The sequence below is a fragment of the Neophocaena asiaeorientalis genome, unplaced genomic scaffold (assembly GCF_003031525.2).
Source record: "Neophocaena asiaeorientalis asiaeorientalis breed wild unplaced genomic scaffold, Neophocaena_asiaeorientalis_V1.1 scaffold152, whole genome shotgun sequence".
NCBI lineage: Eukaryota > Metazoa > Chordata > Mammalia > Artiodactyla > Phocoenidae > Neophocaena > Neophocaena asiaeorientalis.
In genome coordinates this window covers 10,336,940-10,357,392 of record NW_020185338.1, presented here as the reverse complement: position 1 = coordinate 10,357,392, position 20,453 = coordinate 10,336,940, and the positions used below count along the sequence as shown (strand labels likewise).

Sequence of the window (20,453 nt, the reverse complement as noted above, 5' to 3'; positions counted from 1 at the left end):
TGCATCCTCAGCAGTGATTATGGTTTAATACGCCACGGTCCTCAAATCATCTTATTTTAATAACGTAAGCCAAATGGTAAAAGAAGTATTAAGATCTTCTGTCTTTCAGTGAAGACAAAACAAAGGCTAGACGGTACAATTTTCTGAGTTATATAAATAATGGATCAGTTATTCCTAATTACCTGAATTTGTTAATATCTGTTGAACAGGAGTCACACCGGCAGGGAGTGCTAAGGTAGCAGCTGTAGCAGCAGCACTCTGGGAAAAAAAGTGAAAAACAATCAAAACCATGTATGTTCATAACAGCACATCAGTTTATCTCTGGCATATTTTAATAGTATTTACAGTTTCATTTAGTATATACTAAAATGAAAAATTCTAACAATAAGACTAACTGCCATTTTATAAAATGGTACAATAAAGACCATTGAGCCTAAACATCTTACCTAATTATTTCAAGCAATTAATTAGAATAATTAGGTTTTTTCACCTGGAGAATGTACTCTAAGGAAATATAACCCACAGTAACAGTGCTGTACAATAAATAAAATATCCATTCCGTTATCTCCTTACTTATTCTGTTTCCTTACTCCCAATTCCTTGTCAATTAATATACTTATGGCAAAAGTGTAAGTATCTTCACTTTAGAAATCCTAATATTTTTAATTTATACCATGATTAACAGGTCTCTAGAGAAAACCTTGTATCAGAATACTGCAATTCTTAGCTGGCAACTCTTCTAAGATGCCATAAGGTGACAACACTGGCATTATCTAGGTGAAACATATATTACTGACAGTTTTATCAATATAGAAAATATCTTAAAAATCTTAAGTCACAAAAATTAATTTCTACACTTTAAAATGAAGTTAGTATCTGACTTTAAATTATAAAAATATACATGGAATTATACTCTGAATGCTTTTAAATCCAGGATAAATTCTTGATTTACTGCTTCTGGAGACTTCTCCCCTTTCCTCTGAAAGAATTACACCACATTTTTACTCTTTTTTTAAAATCCTGAGCTCAAAGTATTTCCATGTATCTCACTGTAACTATATACAGGTAGGTTTTTTTCCCCCTCCCCCTTCAATCTTTTTTAAGGTACCAAACCTTCATATACTCAATCTAACTTATACATTTTTAGAAACACCTCTATTTGAATACACTTTAAGAAATAAATATTAACTGTGCTTTGAAGTCAACAAAACTTGGAAAATTACACTCAAGTAGGTTAATGATACAACTATCTAGTCAGGCTCTAAGTATAGCCTTCCAAGAAAATATGCTTGTTGCCATTAGACAGGCCTAAGTAATTTCTATATCTTAAGCCTGAAACTCCCATTATGACCCCAAAATCCAGCTATCTAGCTCACCAGGTTCTCTTCATAAAATGCAGGTTCTGCATTTCATTTTATTAAATAAATGAAAGATTTAAATAAATCTTGTCTATATAAGCAAATGAAAGGTAATCTAAATTTAAGGAATATATTAACAACCACTTACTATTGAGAAATATTATTTAGGAATATTAAGTGCCTATAATTCACATTTTATAAGATTAATAGATCTCCTTCTACTAGCAAACTGACCTAGCATTTTCCTTATAGCATACATGAGAAAATAACCACCTGCATACCTCTGCACATTCAAGTTGCTATAAATATTTGTTGTGATGTATCATACACAAACCATCCTTTATTAATGTCTGCTGAAAGTTCCTTCCTGTACTTTGTGAAAAGGCCCTAATGTGAATAATGCATTTGAGCAATTTCATAAAGAGAACCTGCAAAACTAGTTTGATATAAGGTCCTGTTTCATAAGTTCCCTGAAATAGCTTTCTACCAAATATATTATCACTATCCCATACTCTTATATTAAAAAAATTCTTTTTTCAAAATGAAACTGTTTTTAATGGATATCTTTGAATCAGGAATAATAATGCAAACAAACAAAAACACAAAAAACTTATTTGTAAAAAGCCTATACTGATTACATTTTAGAACATGAAAAACACATGAAGCAAACACTAACTGAAAACAAGTAAAATGCTGAAATACGTATAAATGCTAACATTTTGATTGAAGTCTGACCTATGATGTGTTTAAATACATATGCTCTTTAGAATCAAGGAGACACAGCAAATCAGTAAGAGATGGGCCATTAATTTTACCAGTCTTTTTAAACACAATTTTAATTCAAAATTCTCTCCCACAACACTTAAAATTCTTCAAAATTAGATGGGTCTACTGCAAGTGATCCTACTAAACTTTCTGTTTTAAAATGATACAAGTTATTCCCTAGGAAACAGTCTCAATAGTACCAACTACAATATGGATCCTACAGTGAGACTTATTTTTAAGGATGGAGGTTAAAAAGAAATTTGGTGCCTTAAACTCGAAAGGGAATTTTTTTTGAATAATAAAAATTCTTGTGAGAATCGATAGGCATGGACTTTTGTGATTTTCATGCAAAAGAACTGACTCCAGGAACTTGAACTGGAAGTACAAACAGAGATTCTTGATTTTTTTGTGAATTTAAAAGTTTCAATTTCTATCGTGTAGAAATTTGCAATTCTGTAAAGTTATACATTTGTTAAGGCTGGTATATATCAATAGAAAGAAGTTGTTTGTCTAGTAGGTAAGCCCTGCTTCCTATATGGCTTATAAAACACAAATGAGCTTTCAGGTTCACTCATCACTCACAAAATATAGTAACTGTTTTTTAAAATATTGCTTTTTCGTTTAAAAAAAAAAAATCTGGATCTGAAAAGAAAATCTCACTGCTAACACTAGACTAAGAGATCTTATTTAAAATAATGATTCTTTCCTATTAAAAGGATTTGGCTGGATTTAAGAATGGAATGTCAGAGCAGAGACACCACTAACAGTCTGTGTAGTTTAAACAGAAGAAAGGCCATTTATGAGAAAATGCTGGAACAACTATTCTAATTAAACTTTGTTTTAATGTTTTATTTTAAAAAAAACTGTGAGGATAGAAGTAAAGATTCTCTAAGGATCTGAGGGTTTCTTTCTTTCAGTTTTATCGTTATATCTGATGGGATATATTATATGTGCTAAGTGAAATTTGAAAATTTGAGGACTTATGAAGTTCAGTGGCTATCTCTTAGAAGTATCAAAAGTCTAATATATAATAAACTCAACTGAAAAAAAGCATTTTAAAGTAGCAATTTACATATTGTAATAAAACTTATTAGGCTATGCTATGGTTAAATCAGAGCAAAATTTGTAAATGTCTGATCTTAACGATACTAGTTATCTTTATCCAAATGGTTCATTTTCATTTTTAAAAATTTATAATTCTTAGCATTCCTAACCTCTTTCAGTTAATGGGTCTTCTGCAACATAACTATACTTGGCATAATGTTTGGTAGGTCCCGTAAACCTATTTTCAAAAAATAGCAGAAGAAGGGCTTCCCTGGTGGCGCAGTGGTTGAGAGTCCGCCTGCCTATGCAGGGGACACGGGTTCGTGCCCCGGTCCGGGAAGATCCCACATGCCGCGGAGTGGCTGGGCCCGTGAGCCATGGCCGCTGAGCCTGTGAGTCTGGAGCCTGTGCTCCACAACGGGAGAGGCCACAACAGTGAGAGGCCCGCGTACCGCAAAAAAAAAGAAAAATAGCAGAAGATAAAACAGCTCCCACAAAGCATCATTCTTTTGGTATTTTCAACAGAAAGTTGCATAATTTTATGAACCTTAATGTCTAAGTACCAAGCTAAACTTTAGATTTGCTGTTAAATCCAATACTTAGGAAACCAAACAAAACAGCTATTTTGCTTAAGTCCTGAATAAACTTCAAGTTGCTAATATACAACATACACAAGCATAATCACAATTTGCGTTAGAATAAATAGAGCCAAGCAAAGTGCTATGTTCTGAGTCTTACCATGTTTGATGCATTCATATGTTGTATCAGCTTAGAATCAGGAACAATAACTTGTGGTGCTGCAGCTATGAAAAAAAACAGGCACACATAAAAACAAGGAACCGTGAGGCTATTTCATAAGAATGCTGTACTATACCGAAAATTTTTTTCATGCTTTCCACATTTTCTGCATGCAAATGCACTCGACCATTTGATATCTCAGAAAGTTATAAACTTCTACAGTAAATAACAGCTGTGACATACCCACCTTATACTGGAAAACCCACAATTAAAAAAAAGATTTAACAACACCTAAGGACACAAGGGACCTTGGGAACACGACATAATGAGATACCTAACACCTAAACATATATATTTCTGTGCATTCTTAAACTGGAAATTTTCAAACATAATTTAATACTGTCTTGCCAACTCAGCAATAACTGTGTAATTAATATAATGATACTACTGCTGGAATGCATTACTGACCCATTAAAAGTGAGCTCAAAAAGTTATAATCTACATAGTCTTTTAAAATCTTTTTCTCCCAGGCTTCCCTGGTGGTGCAGTGGTTGAGAGTCCACCTGCCGATGCAGGGGACGCGGGTTCGTGCCCCGGTCCGGGAGGATCCCACGTGCCGCAGAGCGGCTGGGCCCTTGAGCCATTGGCCGCTGGGCCTGCGTGTCCGGAGCCTGTGCTCCGCGAGGTCTCCGGAGAGGCCACAACAGTGAGAGGCCTGCTTACCGCAAAAAAAAAAAAAAAAAAAAAAACTTTTTCTCCCAATTTGACAGTTTCCAGTATCTTATTTCCATTAACTTTTTAAAAAATACAAATCATAAATAATGGCAGTATCACGTAAGCATAAAAGGAACTAAGTGTTTGATTCCGCAAATTTCAGAGAATAAATAGATAATCCCATTATCCTAATATTCTCTGAGTGAAGAAAATCAAATTTTAATTTATGATAACCTAAAATCCTAGTGCCAGGCCTGAAGGCAATAGGAGGAACGGTCATCAAGAAACATTAAAAGGATAAAATTACTTGATGCAAGGTACAGAGTAAAATCAAATATTAAGTCTTATTTGATATGAACAGTAAAATAACTCAAACAGACATTTCTAATGTGCATCAATATCAGTTTTAAGTCTTACATACACTCTCAGATGAGACAAATGAGTAACTCAAGTTACCTTAAGATGAAGTTTTCATTTATCTTTATTCTCCTCTCTGACAACAAGATTTACAAAACTTGAAGGCCTAGGAAGTTTTATAACTGAACAAATGTTTGTCATGACAGAAAACACTCCATGTAGAGGATCAAGCTTCTGAGCCTTTTCAGGGCCCAGATTTTCCTCAGCTGTGATGTTTTAAGAGCTACTTCACAGAGCCTCTATTAGACTGCAATGAAACAAAACCTATAAAATGACTTGCATGGTACAAGGCACTATGGATGCAGTCTATAAATACTTGTTTTTTCTTATCTTTAAACCACATAATATAAATTAAGATGTCATATATCCATTCTTCACTTAAAGGAAATCTAATTCAGTCAATTTAACTACATAAATTAATAAGGAATTAGAATTTCAGATTGCTAAAGTATAGTTACAAAAACCCTCCAGTGTTTATTTATAAAAACTAAACTCAAATGCCTTTGTAGGAACAAATCAGTTTCAAAGAAAGTAATGGTTCTACTATATAAAATAATGAAACCCTTAGTAAATAAACCTTTATAGATCTGACTTAGGAAATCCACCATTGTGTAGCCATCTAAAAAAAGTAATAATATACTTACCTGAATACCATTTTAAGCTTTCTGTTAGTGAATTACTTGTGTATCATTACGACATAAATAGGAACCACATTTTATACACACACAGATACAACCCCCTCAGCCAATAGAAAGGAGACACCCAGAGTGTTTCTCTTCTTTGAAAATGACAACTTTCATTTCCAAGTTGCAGTAGGATCAGACGGCCTCACCTTGCTGCGACGCAGGAATAAGGACCTGCTGGGTCTGCGCTTGCTGAGGTACTGTCTGCTGCGGTTGAGCCTGGTGGTGATGGTGGTGGTGATGCTGCTGCTGCTGGGGTTGCTGCTGCTGTTGAACTTGCAGTAAAAGCTGCTGCTCTTCTGAATGAAATCCATCTACTGCCCTAGACTGCATTAGTTTATTCTCCCATAACTAAAGCAAAGAATATTAAAGATTTCTAAGTAAGAGTCAAGAAAAACAATGCTGGACATATGGATAAAACATACTTTATTAGTCAGTTTATAAAATTCTTACATTTTCAAAACTGATAAATCTACAAATCTCTAATTCTTACCCAAGTGTATGCCATAAGGAAAACCAATTTTTAAAGTATCAAACCTCATTTTTGCTACTTAAGAGTACTGAAGAATTCTTTTGTTTCTTTTTATATCTTCAACAAACTTTCCATAGTAATTCCTTGGTTGCCAAGCAGTTTCATATAAGCAATTTTTCAGTAATCAAAAATCATCCTTTTTAGTATCAAATCCATTGTTAGCTATTTTATGGAAATCTTTCTTTCCTAACTTTTAAATAACATATAAAACATAAATTCATCTTTCCTTGAACTATGAGAAACATTATAGAGGCAGTCCTCAGGTTAGAAAACCCTACCTTTCTATCTGTCCAACCCTACATAAGGAAAAAGAAACAGCAATGCCTAATATGCTTTCAGAGGTATTCTCAACCCTCCACACTTCTTGAAATTCCCTTCCCTCTTTCATTATGACAAGGATTGACAATCCTTTTTTGCTTAACCACTTCTATTTTCTCATCTCTCCCTTGGACAGCTTCTGTGATGAAGGAAAAAAAAATCAAAAGTGGGCAAAAACAAGGAAGTAAAAGAAAATATTTACAACTATTCCATCCTTCTCCCTAACACACATTTCCTCTCTACAAGGTTTAGTGTTCAATCTATAAAGCACTAAAAAAACTGCCCAAGAAAGTTACAAACCATTCCTTAAACATACATATAAAATTTAATTCAGTCATTCTGTACACAAGGATCTACAGATACTTAGTTTTCTCCCCTAGGATCTACTCTTGGGATATTGCCTAACTCATGTAAGGCTTCTATCAGATCCTTCAAAAAGCTCCCTTTGCCATACTAACAGGGATTTTTATAAACTGCTGACACTTCCAACTGTTCTAGAAATTCTAGATCTACATGTTAATAACAATTCCAGCACATCTCTAACAATTTAGCGAAAAAGTAAACTAAAGGTCAATTTCCCAGAGCAACCATTCCCTTAGCAGTCTCAGTATTTAGGTTCACCTGAAGACTTTCCTTACGGAGACAGTAACAGTATCTATTTCATGCGCTGTTGTGAGGAGTAAGTAAGATTTCCATGTAAAACATTTATCAGAGTCTAGCATAAAGTCAGTCATCAATAAATGTTAGTTATTATAATTATTGTAGTGGTGGTATTAATTGTGTAATAAAGCATTACAACAGAAGTCAGGAACCCAATTAGTCCTGGTTTGGCCACTAAACGGCTTGGTGGACAAATTATTTATCTTCCCTGGGCATTTTACTCATCTAAAAAGGGAACAAGCTGAATTAGATTACTTCTAAATGAACTTCCAGCTAGTAAATCTAAGTCGGTGCAAATCCCAGACTAAAAACAGCTAGGGTTCTTCCTAGGGTAACAAAAAACTACTTTTTGAGAGCCCAAGTTTTGTCTGGTTCATTTCTATAAAGTGGGCACCTAGCATAACACACAATACAAAATAGGGTCAGACACTGAATAAAATACACTCTACACTCTAAAATACACTCAATGTATTATATAGTAAGGCTATATAGGTAAGCCTCCCAAACAGTTATCACCCAAACTGTTTACACTTCTTTTCCCTGTTTCAAAACAAAACAAAACCTCGCTTCTTGTAGGCCAAAATCAAGGTGCAAAAAGTACTATTAATTAATGCTTTAAGAAACAGGTCTTTAAGGGAATTCCCTGGTGGTCCAGTGGTAAAGAATCCACCTTCCGACACAGGGGACGCGGGTTCAATCCCTGGACAGGGAACTAAGATCCCACATGCCCCGGGGCAACTAAGCCCACACGCACCACAACTACTGAGCCCGCACGCCGCAACTAGAGACCGCATGGCGCAAACTATAGAGCCCACACACTCTGGAGCCCATGCACTACAACTACAGAGCCCATGTGCTCTGGAGCCTGTGTGCCACAACTAGAGAGAGAAAACCTACACACCATGACTAGAAAGAAGCCCGCGTGCTGCAACAAAGAGCTCGAGCACCGCAAGGAAAGATCCTGCACACAGCAACGAAGATCCCACGTGCTGCAAGTAAGACCCAACACAGCCAAAAATAAAAATAAATAAAATATTTTTAAAAAATAAAGAAACAGAAAGAAACAAAGAAACAGGTCTTTAAACCATAATTTTCTAAATTTAAAGCTTCAGTTTTTATCACCTCCAATTGGTCTTCCCACTGCAATCCTGACCCATCACTTAAATGAAGCTTCCATGACAATGGTAAATATTAACAAATACACATTATGTGCTAAGTGCTGCGTACCACTACTCACCTAGTCTCCCAAGTCAATGATCTGTGAGTCAGAATGTACCCCAATGCCCTATCATTATTGTCAATTCCCTTTCCAAAGCATTATTCCAATCTATCCCTACTATAATTCTCAACCCTCCACACTTCTTGAAATTCCCTTCCCTCTTTCATTATGACAAGGATTGACAATCCTTTTTTGCTTAACCACTTCTATTTTCTCATCTCTCCCTTGGACAGCTTCTGTGATGAAGGAAAAAAAAATCAAAAGTGGGCAAAAACAAGGAAGTAAAAGAAAATATTTACAACTATTCCATCCTTCTCCCTAACACACATTTCCTCTCTACAAGGTTTAGTGTTCAATCTATAAAGCACTAAAAAAACTGCCCAAGAAAGTTACAAACCATTCCTTAAACATACATATAAAATTTAATTCAGTCATTCTGTACACAAGGATCTACAGATACTTAGTTTTCTCCCCTAGGATCTACTCTTGGGATATTGCCTAACTCATGTAAGGCTTCTATCAGATCCTTCAAAAAGCTCCCTTTGCCATACTAACAGGGATTTTTATAAACTGCTGACACTTCCAACTGTTCTAGAAATTCTAGATCTACATGTTAATAACAATTCCAGCACATCTCTAACAATTTAGCGAAAAAGTAAACTAAAGGTCAATTTCCCAGAGCAACCATTCCCTTAGCAGTCTCAGTATTTAGGTTCACCTGAAGACTTTCCTTACGGAGACAGTAACAGTATCTATTTCATGCGCTGTTGTGAGGAGTAAGTAAGATTTCCATGTAAAACATTTATCAGAGTCTAGCATAAAGTCAGTCATCAATAAATGTTAGTTATTATAATTATTGTAGTGGTGGTATTAATTGTGTAATAAAGCATTACAACAGAAGTCAGGAACCCAATTAGTCCTGGTTTGGCCACTAAACGGCTTGGTGGACAAATTATTTATCTTCCCTGGGCATTTTACTCATCTAAAAAGGGAACAAGCTGAATTAGATTACTTCTAAATGAACTTCCAGCTAGTAAATCTAAGTCGGTGCAAATCCCAGACTAAAAACAGCTAGGGTTCTTCCTAGGGTAACAAAAAACTACTTTTTGAGAGCCCAAGTTTTGTCTGGTTCATTTCTATAAAGTGGGCACCTAGCATAACACACAATACAAAATAGGGTCAGACACTGAATAAAATACACTCTACACTCTAAAATACACTCAATGTATTATATAGTAAGGCTATATAGGTAAGCCTCCCAAACAGTTATCACCCAAACTGTTTACACTTCTTTTCCCTGTTTCAAAACAAAACAAAACCTCGCTTCTTGTAGGCCAAAATCAAGGTGCAAAAAGTACTATTAATTAATGCTTTAAGAAACAGGTCTTTAAGGGAATTCCCTGGTGGTCCAGTGGTAAAGAATCCACCTTCCGACACAGGGGACGCGGGTTCAATCCCTGGACAGGGAACTAAGATCCCACATGCCCCGGGGCAACTAAGCCCACACGCACCACAACTACTGAGCCCGCACGCCGCAACTAGAGACCGCATGGCGCAAACTATAGAGCCCACACACTCTGGAGCCCATGCACTACAACTACAGAGCCCATGTGCTCTGGAGCCTGTGTGCCACAACTAGAGAGAGAAAACCTACACACCATGACTAGAAAGAAGCCCGCGTGCTGCAACAAAGAGCTCGAGCACCGCAAGGAAAGATCCTGCACACAGCAACGAAGATCCCACGTGCTGCAAGTAAGACCCAACACAGCCAAAAATAAAAATAAATAAAATATTTTTAAAAAATAAAGAAACAGAAAGAAACAAAGAAACAGGTCTTTAAACCATAATTTTCTAAATTTAAAGCTTCAGTTTTTATCACCTCCAATTGGTCTTCCCACTGCAATCCTGACCCATCACTTAAATGAAGCTTCCATGACAATGGTAAATATTAACAAATACACATTATGTGCTAAGTGCTGCGTACCACTACTCACCTAGTCTCCCAAGTCAATGATCTGTGAGTCAGAATGTACCCCAATGCCCTATCATTATTGTCAATTCCCTTTCCAAAGCATTATTCCAATCTATCCCTACTATAATGGCCCCAGTTCAAGTCCCTTCCTCCCATCAGTATTACTGCAAAGTGTTAATGACTAAGCTAATTGAGCTCCCTGCTTCAAATCATACATTCTACACATAATTATTGAATACCTCCCAGCTAGACACTGTTAGTGGCATTGAGAACAGACAGTGAACAAATCTGACAAAGATCTTTGTCCTTACAGAGCCTACATTTTAAAGTGGAAACTTGTGCTTCCAATCTATTCTCTATAAATCAGTGGTCCTCAAAATGTGATCCTGGACAAATAACATCAGTATCACCTGGGAACTTGTCAGACATACCAATTCTAAGGTCCCACCCCATCGAATCAGCAACTCTGGAGTTAGAGCCAGGAATCTGTTTTAATAACCTATCCAGGTTATTGTGATGTACACTAAAGTGAAAGCCACTGCTTTAAAGTATAAACCAATACTTTGCAAACTGCAGACTGCAACCCATTAATGCATTATTAAAAGTTAATTTAGAGTTTTTGGTAAATGCAATCAAATTTTTCTTTTTAAATGTCAGACTGTACCCCTATCAACTGAGACTGTTTGAAGCAGAAGTCCAAAACTGTCTTTTAACTAGCAACCCAGAGAATCCTTCTCACTCTAAAGACCAAGCTCCTTAATGCAATATTATGTTAACTTCTCCAACTGCTACTATAACTTGCACTCTATTTTCCAAACTACTTGCAGTTCCCTGAATATAGCATACATACCTCCTGTCTAAACTTTCGTAAACTACTCCTTATGACTGTCAGTCTTCCCACACAATTCCCCAAAGAATGCAAATGCAAAGTCACATAGCCGCGAAGAAATCACTCACTGCCTCTATACCTTAGAGATATTTCTATTGGTACACTTTTCACACTAAGTCTACCTTCTCTATTAAAGTATGAACTCCTTCAGAGTAGAGACTGTCTTATTCATAACCTAACAAAATGACTAAGAACTTATCAGAAATTTAATATTAATTTCAAAAAGAATGGAAAACGAACTTGTTTTCTAAGGTAGTTTCTCTATAAAAATGCTACCAACATTTTAGGCAGAATAACTCTTTATTTACAGGGTATTACCACAAGAAGTGTACATGAAATACAACACTCCTCTAGCCTACTAAATGCCAAAGATGCCCATTAGTCATTATAACAAGCAAACATGGAACCACACATTTCAAACTGCTTCTGGGGGAGCAAGGGGATGCTGGAGTAGTGGACCACTGAGAATCCATATTTACTAAGTACCAAATACTGTTCTAGGTAATGTGAAAAATACAAGAATAATACCATACAAATATTTAGCATTTCGCTTATAATATCAAATAATGTAAAGTTCAAATTAGTTGAATGTTTTGTTTCTCTCCAATTTCATTTTAAAATAATTTTATTTATCAAAATATTTTATTTTTAAAATATCATCTGTTTAAAATAATGTAATACTGTTTTGGCAACAGTAATCATATTAATACCCCTAAAGACTACCAAGAACACTGAATTGTTATTTATGTATGTATTTATTTATTTAGCTAGCTTAGAAAATAGGAAGAACTCTTTTCTCCACATTTTTATAGTACTTTTTCCCCCCAACACCATAGCTATTGTTTCTGGCAGTCCTATTTCAACAATCTTTGCCAGGTCTCCGGAATTAGATATGGAGAAAATTCATTTTCTGTTCCCAAAATGATTTGGATATGCATCATGTTATGCCCATCATGTTTACTAGACTAACACTGAATTCTTAACGTGCACTTAAGTACTTTCCGTGTACACTCGTTTTTCACAAAAATTCTTTAAAATAGACATTATTATTATCTCCTTTTTACAGAAAAAGAACCTGAGGAACAAGGAGTTAGGTACCTTATCCAAGATCACCAACTAACAGCAGGCAAAACCATCATACAATCCAGGCAATCTGACTCAACAGGGCTGGACCTTGAGAGTGAAGAGTAAATGTCCTTTAAATTTTAAATTTAAAGTTTAAATTTTGGACTCTAGGCCCTCACTTGCCTCACCGTAATCCCAGCTCTGGTCCAAAGTTCTAATCTCTAAACTGTACTGCTGCTATCAGAGCAGGTCTAGTCACAACTCTGGTACCTTCCTTATCTGGAGACAAAAGGCTTAGTTTCAAGTCTCTACCACTTGCTAAATGATCTGTCAAAGCATATTTATTCCATTTTTTGATCTATAAAATGTTACCAGATCTACTGCTCCCTGGCAGTATGCTGGGCTAGAAATTTTAAAGGATTCTCCTACTCTCACAATAACAACTAGCTCCTGGATAAAACATAAGACAATTGAATTTTTGGGCTCTTTAGAAATGATGTTGGGGAACAGAGCTTTCCCCAAGGCCAAATGATGTAGAACAGTAGATCATCGTTCAACTTATGGTTCAAGTATTTATATACAACTAGAGTATATTTAGAATAGTGGTTCTCAATCAGGGGTAGTTTTTCCCCTTCTGCCCTGGGGACATTTGGCAATGTCTGGAGATATTTTTGGTTGTCAGAACTAAGGGGTGCTACTGGCATCTAGTGGGCAGAGATCAGTTATGCTGCTAATACCCTACGATAACTAGCCTTCTACAACAAAGAATTAACAGGTCCAAAATGTCAGTAGTGCCAAGGATGAGAAAACAGATCTAGGGGCAGATTAACTTTTTCAGATTTGTCTCCAAATGAGGAATTCTTCTCACTTTGTTTTATTGAGAGGCCATGTTTTCTATCTCCCATTGTACTTGCTATTTGGATAGGGGTGGGTCTGACAGTTTAGAAATCAGGACAATTTTATCACTTACTTTGAAGAGGACTTCTAGACTGTCATTTCCACCCATAGTCATTTACCAATCTAAAACACAATTTACATTCAAATATAGCTTTATTGAAAATCAAGTGGTGATCATTTTCTAACGTATAGAAATCCTGAATCACTATGTTGTGCACCTAGAACTAATAGTGTTGTAGGTCAATTACACTTCAATTAGAGAAAAAAGCAAGAAAACCAACATTGTGCTTTATGCATCTTTTCTATCTCCCAAAGTTCATACATTAAAGGAGACCCACAGTGTTAACAGATAACCTCAAGAATCAGGTTGAATTATTTTAATGTAGAAGGTCCCTTTCTGAATTATCTAGTTAAACTTCAAATTACAGGCACTCTCATTACTCATCTTAATTCATAATCTAATACACCACTGTATCCTCCACAGCCATTTGGAAGCTTTTGATAGAAGTTTGTGAAACACTATAAAATGGTGAGAAAGGGGATAGAACTAATGACAGAGTCCTTTATAAAGCTTAAAATATGAAATATTGTTAGTTTTCATTAGCAAGAATATCCAAACCTACAAGTTCTAATACAGTAGCCACTAGCCACACGTGGTGATTTAAAGTGAAATTAATTATAATTAAATAAAAATTCAGTTCTTCAATTCCACTAACCATATTTCAAGTGTTTAATAGCCACATGTGGCTAGTGGTTACCATACTGGAGAGTACAGATATAGAACATTTTCATCACCACAGAAAGTTCTACTGCATAATGCTGGCTGTCAGATTGTTAAAACTAGGGCACATTCTGGAAATTCTAATGAGATCCTGAAGAAATTTAGTGCAGAGAATTAAAATAACAAACTCATTTCAGTCTAACAGTTTTATATTTAAATTCAGCTACAACCCAGAATAAAAGAGTATGCCCCATTTAAAAAACAACAAAAACATTAAACTACCTTTTTCAGTTAGATTCTGGAGCAACATGTTATTAATTTGTTTAATTAAGTATTTACTGAATGCCAACCACATATGCCAGGCATTGTGGCAGAGGTTGGGGATTCAAAGTTGAATAAGTCACAATTTTTGTCATAGAAAACTAAGCATTAAACAAAAAATCAGTGCATAACCTATAAAACACAGATATTACTTTTTTATACTATTATACTATATTATATGTACATATATCTGTATATATGTGTATACATGTATAAAGTCTTATGTACTAAAAATGCAGGTGGAGCTATTTGGTCTCAAAGATAGCTCATTCTGTTTGGAAAGAACACCTTGATTCTAACTGGGACCAGTAGGAAAATATCAACAGACTGTGAAAAGCAAGAGGAGATAACAACTTGGATTGACCACTAGTTTGATGTACCACAAATTAAAGCCTTTGGGACTAATTTTTTGCACCTAAAAATGCTGTACCTTCTACATAAGATCACAGATCTACAAGGACAACCATTATAAGGGTATAACATATTTATAAAATATTCATTACATGTAACATGAAGGAATCAAAATAAGCTTATTCTCTTCTTATTCATATCCCTGAGATAATTTATGTGTTTGAGTAGCTTATATTGCTATTCTTCCAACTCATGTCTCCAGAGTTGGCATTCCTTCACTTGTATTTTTAAATACCTACTCTTCACTTTCAGTAACCATTACATTTCTCACAAGGTAAATAAATATTTCCTCATCTCATTCAAACCTATATTTTCCCTTCCTTACAGGGGCAGATTCATATTGAAAATTCTATAGAAGCTGCCCACAGATGCTGCAACATTCTAAGATATATTTTATCACCACCACACAGGTGAGATTTGCTTTATTTAAAATAGAAAGTTGCTAAATTACAGCCTCCACACCTCTGTTGAATGGATAAATAAGACCACAACAAATGTTCCTTAGCATTCATTAACTGTGATTACTTATTTATACATAGCTCTAAAGGAGCTCAATTCCCAATCTCTAAGCCAGCAGTTCTAAAACTTTTTAGTCTGAGTCCTCTATCATTTTTACAAATTAATGAGGACCTCAATGAACTTTTATGAAATTTTAAATAAGATTTTTTTTTTTAATGTTGATATTTAAAAATAACAACGTGGGCTTCCCTGGTGGCGCAGTGGTTGAGATTCTGCCTGCTAATGCAGGGGACACGGGTTCGAGCCCTGGTCTGGGAAGATCCCACATGCCGCGGAGCAACTAGGCCCATGAGCCACAACTACTGAGCCTGCGCGTCTGGAGCCTGTGCTCCGCAACAAGAGATGCCGCGATAGTGAGAGGCCTGCGCACCGCGATGAAGAGTGGCCCCCGCTCGCCACAACTAGAGAAAGCCCTCGCACAGAAACGAAGAACCAACACAGCCAAAAGTAAAATAAAATAAATAAATAAAAGAAATGCATTTCCATTTAAAAAATAAGATCCAGAGGAGTAAAGAAGAAAAGAAAAAACAACGTATCCATTACATGTTAACATAAATACTTTCAATGAAAATAACCATATCTTCCAAAAAAATTTCGTGAGAAATGGCTTAAAAGGAAAATAGCTGTATTCTCATATCTGCTTCTACATTCAGTTTTCTTTCGTTGATGTATATGAAGAAAATCTGCCTTCTCATAGCTAAGTAGTTGGGAAAGGATAAAGTATTTTAAGTGATGGTTTCTTAACAGTTAGCTGCAATGTACAATCTGAAACCATATACCAATTAACTTTTCAAACTCTTCGATTAAATGGAAAATATGAGTTCAGTGAAGTATGCAGATATGCCATATGTTAACACATTTCATTATAGAATATCATGAATAGAATATCAAACAATTGATTGTCTTAATATCAACAATGATCTCATCCCAACCTTTACGTAAACATCTTTTTAATATTTGGTACATCAAAATGGAAAGCATGCATAAAGCCCTTCTGCTGCATATGGAACAGTTATCTCAAGGAAAAGCACTTGTACATTTGAGTTGCAAGTTTAACCGGTCACTTTTTTCATTGAATACAACTTTTACTGGAAATATGACAAACATACTATGACTATTCAGATTTGGGCATCTGTCCAACCGCATGGACCCCTGAAAGAGCCTGTGGGGAAGTCCACTGACCATATTTTGAGAACCACTGTTCTGAGCAGTAAGGCAAAAATATTCCATGATTTCATGAGTCATTACACCATCAAGAAAACACAAATGCTAAATAAAAGTATCTATATATTTCTGCTTAAATCCAAGTAAATAGAAGAGGCAGAAAAGCAGCTCCCAAACTAGAATACATTGTAAACCAAATATTTGGCCCACATAGAGAATCAGACTCCAGAACATGAAATTTATCAAGCACTTAATCTCCACAACATAAATACATTTTAGAATACCAGTGCATTAAGACCACAAAAAAAGAAAAAGTAAAAAAAAACCTTACAGGAATATCAAGTAATTAAAACATAAATGGATATTAACTGCCCATTAATAATAGCTAATACTATTGCCAGGCACTTTGCTAAACACTTTATATAGTCATTACATTTAATCCTCAAAACAAGACTAAAAGGTAAGTACTACTAATTCTCATCTCACATATAAGGAAACTGAAATATAAGCAGTTTGCCTAAGGTCAGAGGAAGAATGGATGGTAGAGCTGGGATTCAAAACCAGCACCCTTCACATAACTATACTGCTTCCTGCAACAAAGTCAAATGGCAAAATTATGGAGTATAGTTTCTGACTGAAGAGAATGTTAAAAAAAAAAAAAAAGCAGCAAACTCACAGTTTTTAGTTCCATCAGAACTTGTTCATCGACTCCATCATCCAGAAAGATGTCTCTCACATCATTAATTACATCTTCAATCACAGATCTGTATAATTTAGGCTTTAAAGGGAAAATAAAAGACTGCTGAAAAACACTGCTTATCACATATTAAAATATATAACATTTTCACAAATTCAAAACAAATGTAATACAACAGTCCCTTTTCCAACTCTCTAAAACTTATTTTAGAAGATGTAACTTTAAAGGTATGGCCATTCCCATAAACATCAGTTGCCTTAGTTAAAATGAATTATTTGATGACTGCATATTTTAATAAAGGTTTTACGACTGTTTAATACAATTCATATACAGAAGATCATCACAGATACAAGGTCTATACAGTTTCCAGTTGCAATTTCTCATGTTGTTATAGTCAAAACACTTAATGTGTTTTGACTATATCCAACGATATAGTTTTATGGGTTGCTATGTCTGGTTTTTATTATTCCTTGCTTGGTTTAACCCGTTGTATCTCCTAATGTCATCGCTGTCTTAACAGAAACTTATGTCCTGTGATTTGCCTGGTAATAATCTGCAACCTAATAAGTATTCAAATTTAAAAATCACCTAATTTTAGTTTTTGTTACCCAGTCTGTACCTCTAAATTATACCATCAAGCTGTTCATATAACTACAATAACAGGTCTCAAAGTCTCAGAGGAACAAGACACAATGATCTCTTTTCCAGGATTTCTCTCCTACTACTGCCCAGATGATGCTATGGAATAGAACTATAAGCAGCCTCGATATTTATTTTTAAACTATTATTATTGTAACTATTATTGTTGGCATTACTGAGGGGAAGCTTGCTTTTAGAAGGTTGCCAGAAAAATAAAATGAGAATAGATGTGAAAGCACTTTAAAAGCATAAAGTACTTTTTAAAAACCAAAAGGTAAGAGACGGAAGACTTTGCCCAACCCACATCCTATTTTTAATGGACAAAAGGAAGTTTGCTTGTCAGACTGTAAAACCAGAGATGTCTTGCTATAAATCTTATCCATTATCACACAGAGCTAAGATCAACAGCCTTTTTAATACTTTGTCATTATCTGTGTTTTATATCTTGCTTAAAAATTACTGCTTACCCAATAAAACCAAGGGTTTGCTCTCATAAGCAAACCTCAAACAGAAATAAATGTTTCATTAGCATCTCTCCCAGCAATACTGTTATCACAGGGGAAACCTCTTATGTGTCCTTGTCCAGCCAAAAATATAAATAATGAGTTCCTCTATACAACTTACCTCAACCATTAAAAACTATTTGTTCCTTTTCATTACAACCAGAAAAACAATTCATGTATCTAGTTTCTCACCTTTGCTGTTCCACTCACTCACCTGCTTTTTATTTTGCCAAATCTGCCTCTGTGAACTAAAATTATTCATGTGATTTCTGCATCTCTACAGTGCCTCCTTATGTTAGCATTCTGATTCTATATATAAAGGAAAGTCTATCTGACTATGGGTATCACCTTATCTATGGCAATTCAACTACTGAATTACAAAAATACATTTATAAAGTGTTTTTTTTAAACCAATGACTCAAGGCATTATAAAGATACAGTGTAATTTTAAATTGGTAGTATAAATCTCAAATTGACGATATAAATTATTTTTTCAGCAAAATAGATGTTGTTCTGGTGTTTCTTAAGTCGGTCATCCCTAAAAATATTCTGCTTGGATATCCACACATTTATAGGTACAATGTGCTTTCTTCTGGCACTCCCTACTTAATGACTCAATCTTGCTTTAAGATTTTGCTTTTGTGCTTTAATTAACCCACAACTTGACCACTTAATGGATTCATATGCACTATAGTTAAAGAAAGGGAAATGTGTATTATTCATGAAGTATACGCAATTTAAAATTGTTCGAGTTAAAAAGCGCGCAAAATACTGACGTTTTGCAAAGTATGTGAGTACATAGGCATTATTTGAAATAAGCAATTTCTGAATTATTATTTAAAATACTAAACTGTACTTAAGCCAAAGTTTTTGCCTTTTATGAAATACACATTAATTTAGGTTTGTCCTAGTTTTCAAAAACCAGATATTCCAAACTTAAAAACTCGTAAATTAAAGGGCCATTAGTGCCATTATCTAATGATTAAAGGATTTCTTTCAAAAGTGTTAGTACCTGGTACAATACTGGAAAATAAGTTGGATTAATTTCTATATTGGATATCATATTAACATCCAATGCAGCAAAAACACCGTCTACTTAGAATTTTAATTTTTTAATACCCAGTTTGCACTAAGCAAATTACTCACAATTCCCCGATCCATAAATGTACTGTACACATAGGTCCTACGTCGAAGCTTTAGGCACTTACTATTTCTTTGAAAAGCTTCGTATCTCAAATATTTATTATAGGAAAACATAATGAAATATTAGGAGCTATATTTCTAACATTTCCTGAATACGTGATAAACAAAATACTACCAAAATCAAATCCTCCACAGCTAACAATTAATGTAGAAAACCTTTCAAAAAAAAAATTACCGACAATAATGCATGCATCTTCTGAATATAAGAACGATTAGACATCTGAACTTAAATTCTCTTTAAAAAATAAAAATAAAAGAGGATGGCAAGTCTATTTTCCCCTATCAAAGACCGCAAATCCCAGCTGCTGTATGAAAACAAAAACTTGGGGCTCTAAAAGCAGACCCAGTTGGACACGAAATTACAGTGTACGGAAAGGATTTAGGAATAAACTGAGCTCTGCACGCGCCAGCCTCTCGCCTCGGGAGCACGCACCTCCCAGCCCCGCTCTCAGCAGCTCTCACTATTTAAAGCCGGATCTGGTGTTTAAATGGAGAGGCGGTGACGTAGGCCTGAAAAGCACCTTCCCATCCTGGCAGAGTCTATATTAGAGAGCGGCAATGGCTCTATATAAACAGGGCAGCCAAAGGGAGGAGGACCACAAGGCTCAGGGACTGAAAAGCAGGGTAAGCGGCCGCAGCCATGATGGATCGACCCGAGTCGTCAACGGTACGGAGCCGGGCTGCCGTGGGCTTGTCTGCATTTGGGACCGGGCAAAAAAGTGTTTTATTGTCATAATAAAAATAAGAGAGTGGGGTGGGCTAGTGATCACATTTTGCGTTGGTGACTGAAAAGGTTATTTATGTGACTGCTTTTTGCAAACCTACGTGATCGCAAGTAAGAAAAAAGGGACAAACGGTGAGAAGTAGGCAAATTTCAAGGCGAAATCGGGGCACTTTGACCACTACTGTAGGCTTTGTTTGTTTTGGTGCTTTTGCTAGTCGAAGATACGATGGGGGTTTTGCTTCCCCTTCGCCATTTTACCGATTCGGAAGGAACCGAGATA

At 35.4% G+C, this 20,453-nt stretch overlaps 1 protein-coding gene and 1 non-coding gene across 2 annotated transcripts in view; both read right to left on the bottom strand.

Annotated features, from left to right (window-relative positions):
• Positions 1-17,204, bottom strand: part of GTF2A1 (general transcription factor IIA subunit 1) — a 45,156-nt gene extending 27,952 nt beyond the window's left edge. The window contains exons 1-4 of the mRNA XM_024736324.1: positions 17,084-17,204; positions 5,869-6,070; positions 3,906-3,970; positions 183-258 (exon numbers count right to left, since the gene is read on the bottom strand). Coding sequence (XP_024592092.1) covers positions 183-258; positions 3,906-3,970; positions 5,869-6,070; positions 17,084-17,098 — 358 coding nt within the window. The 5' untranslated portion in view covers positions 17,099-17,204. The remainder of the gene's footprint in view (positions 1-182; positions 259-3,905; positions 3,971-5,868; positions 6,071-17,083) is intronic.
• LOC112393932 (small nucleolar RNA SNORA79) lies at positions 4,758-4,901 on the bottom strand. The gene has a single exon (XR_003002063.1). It is a non-coding gene; the product is annotated as a small nucleolar RNA SNORA79 (small nucleolar RNA).
• Positions 17,205-20,453: the final 3,249 nt, after the last annotated feature.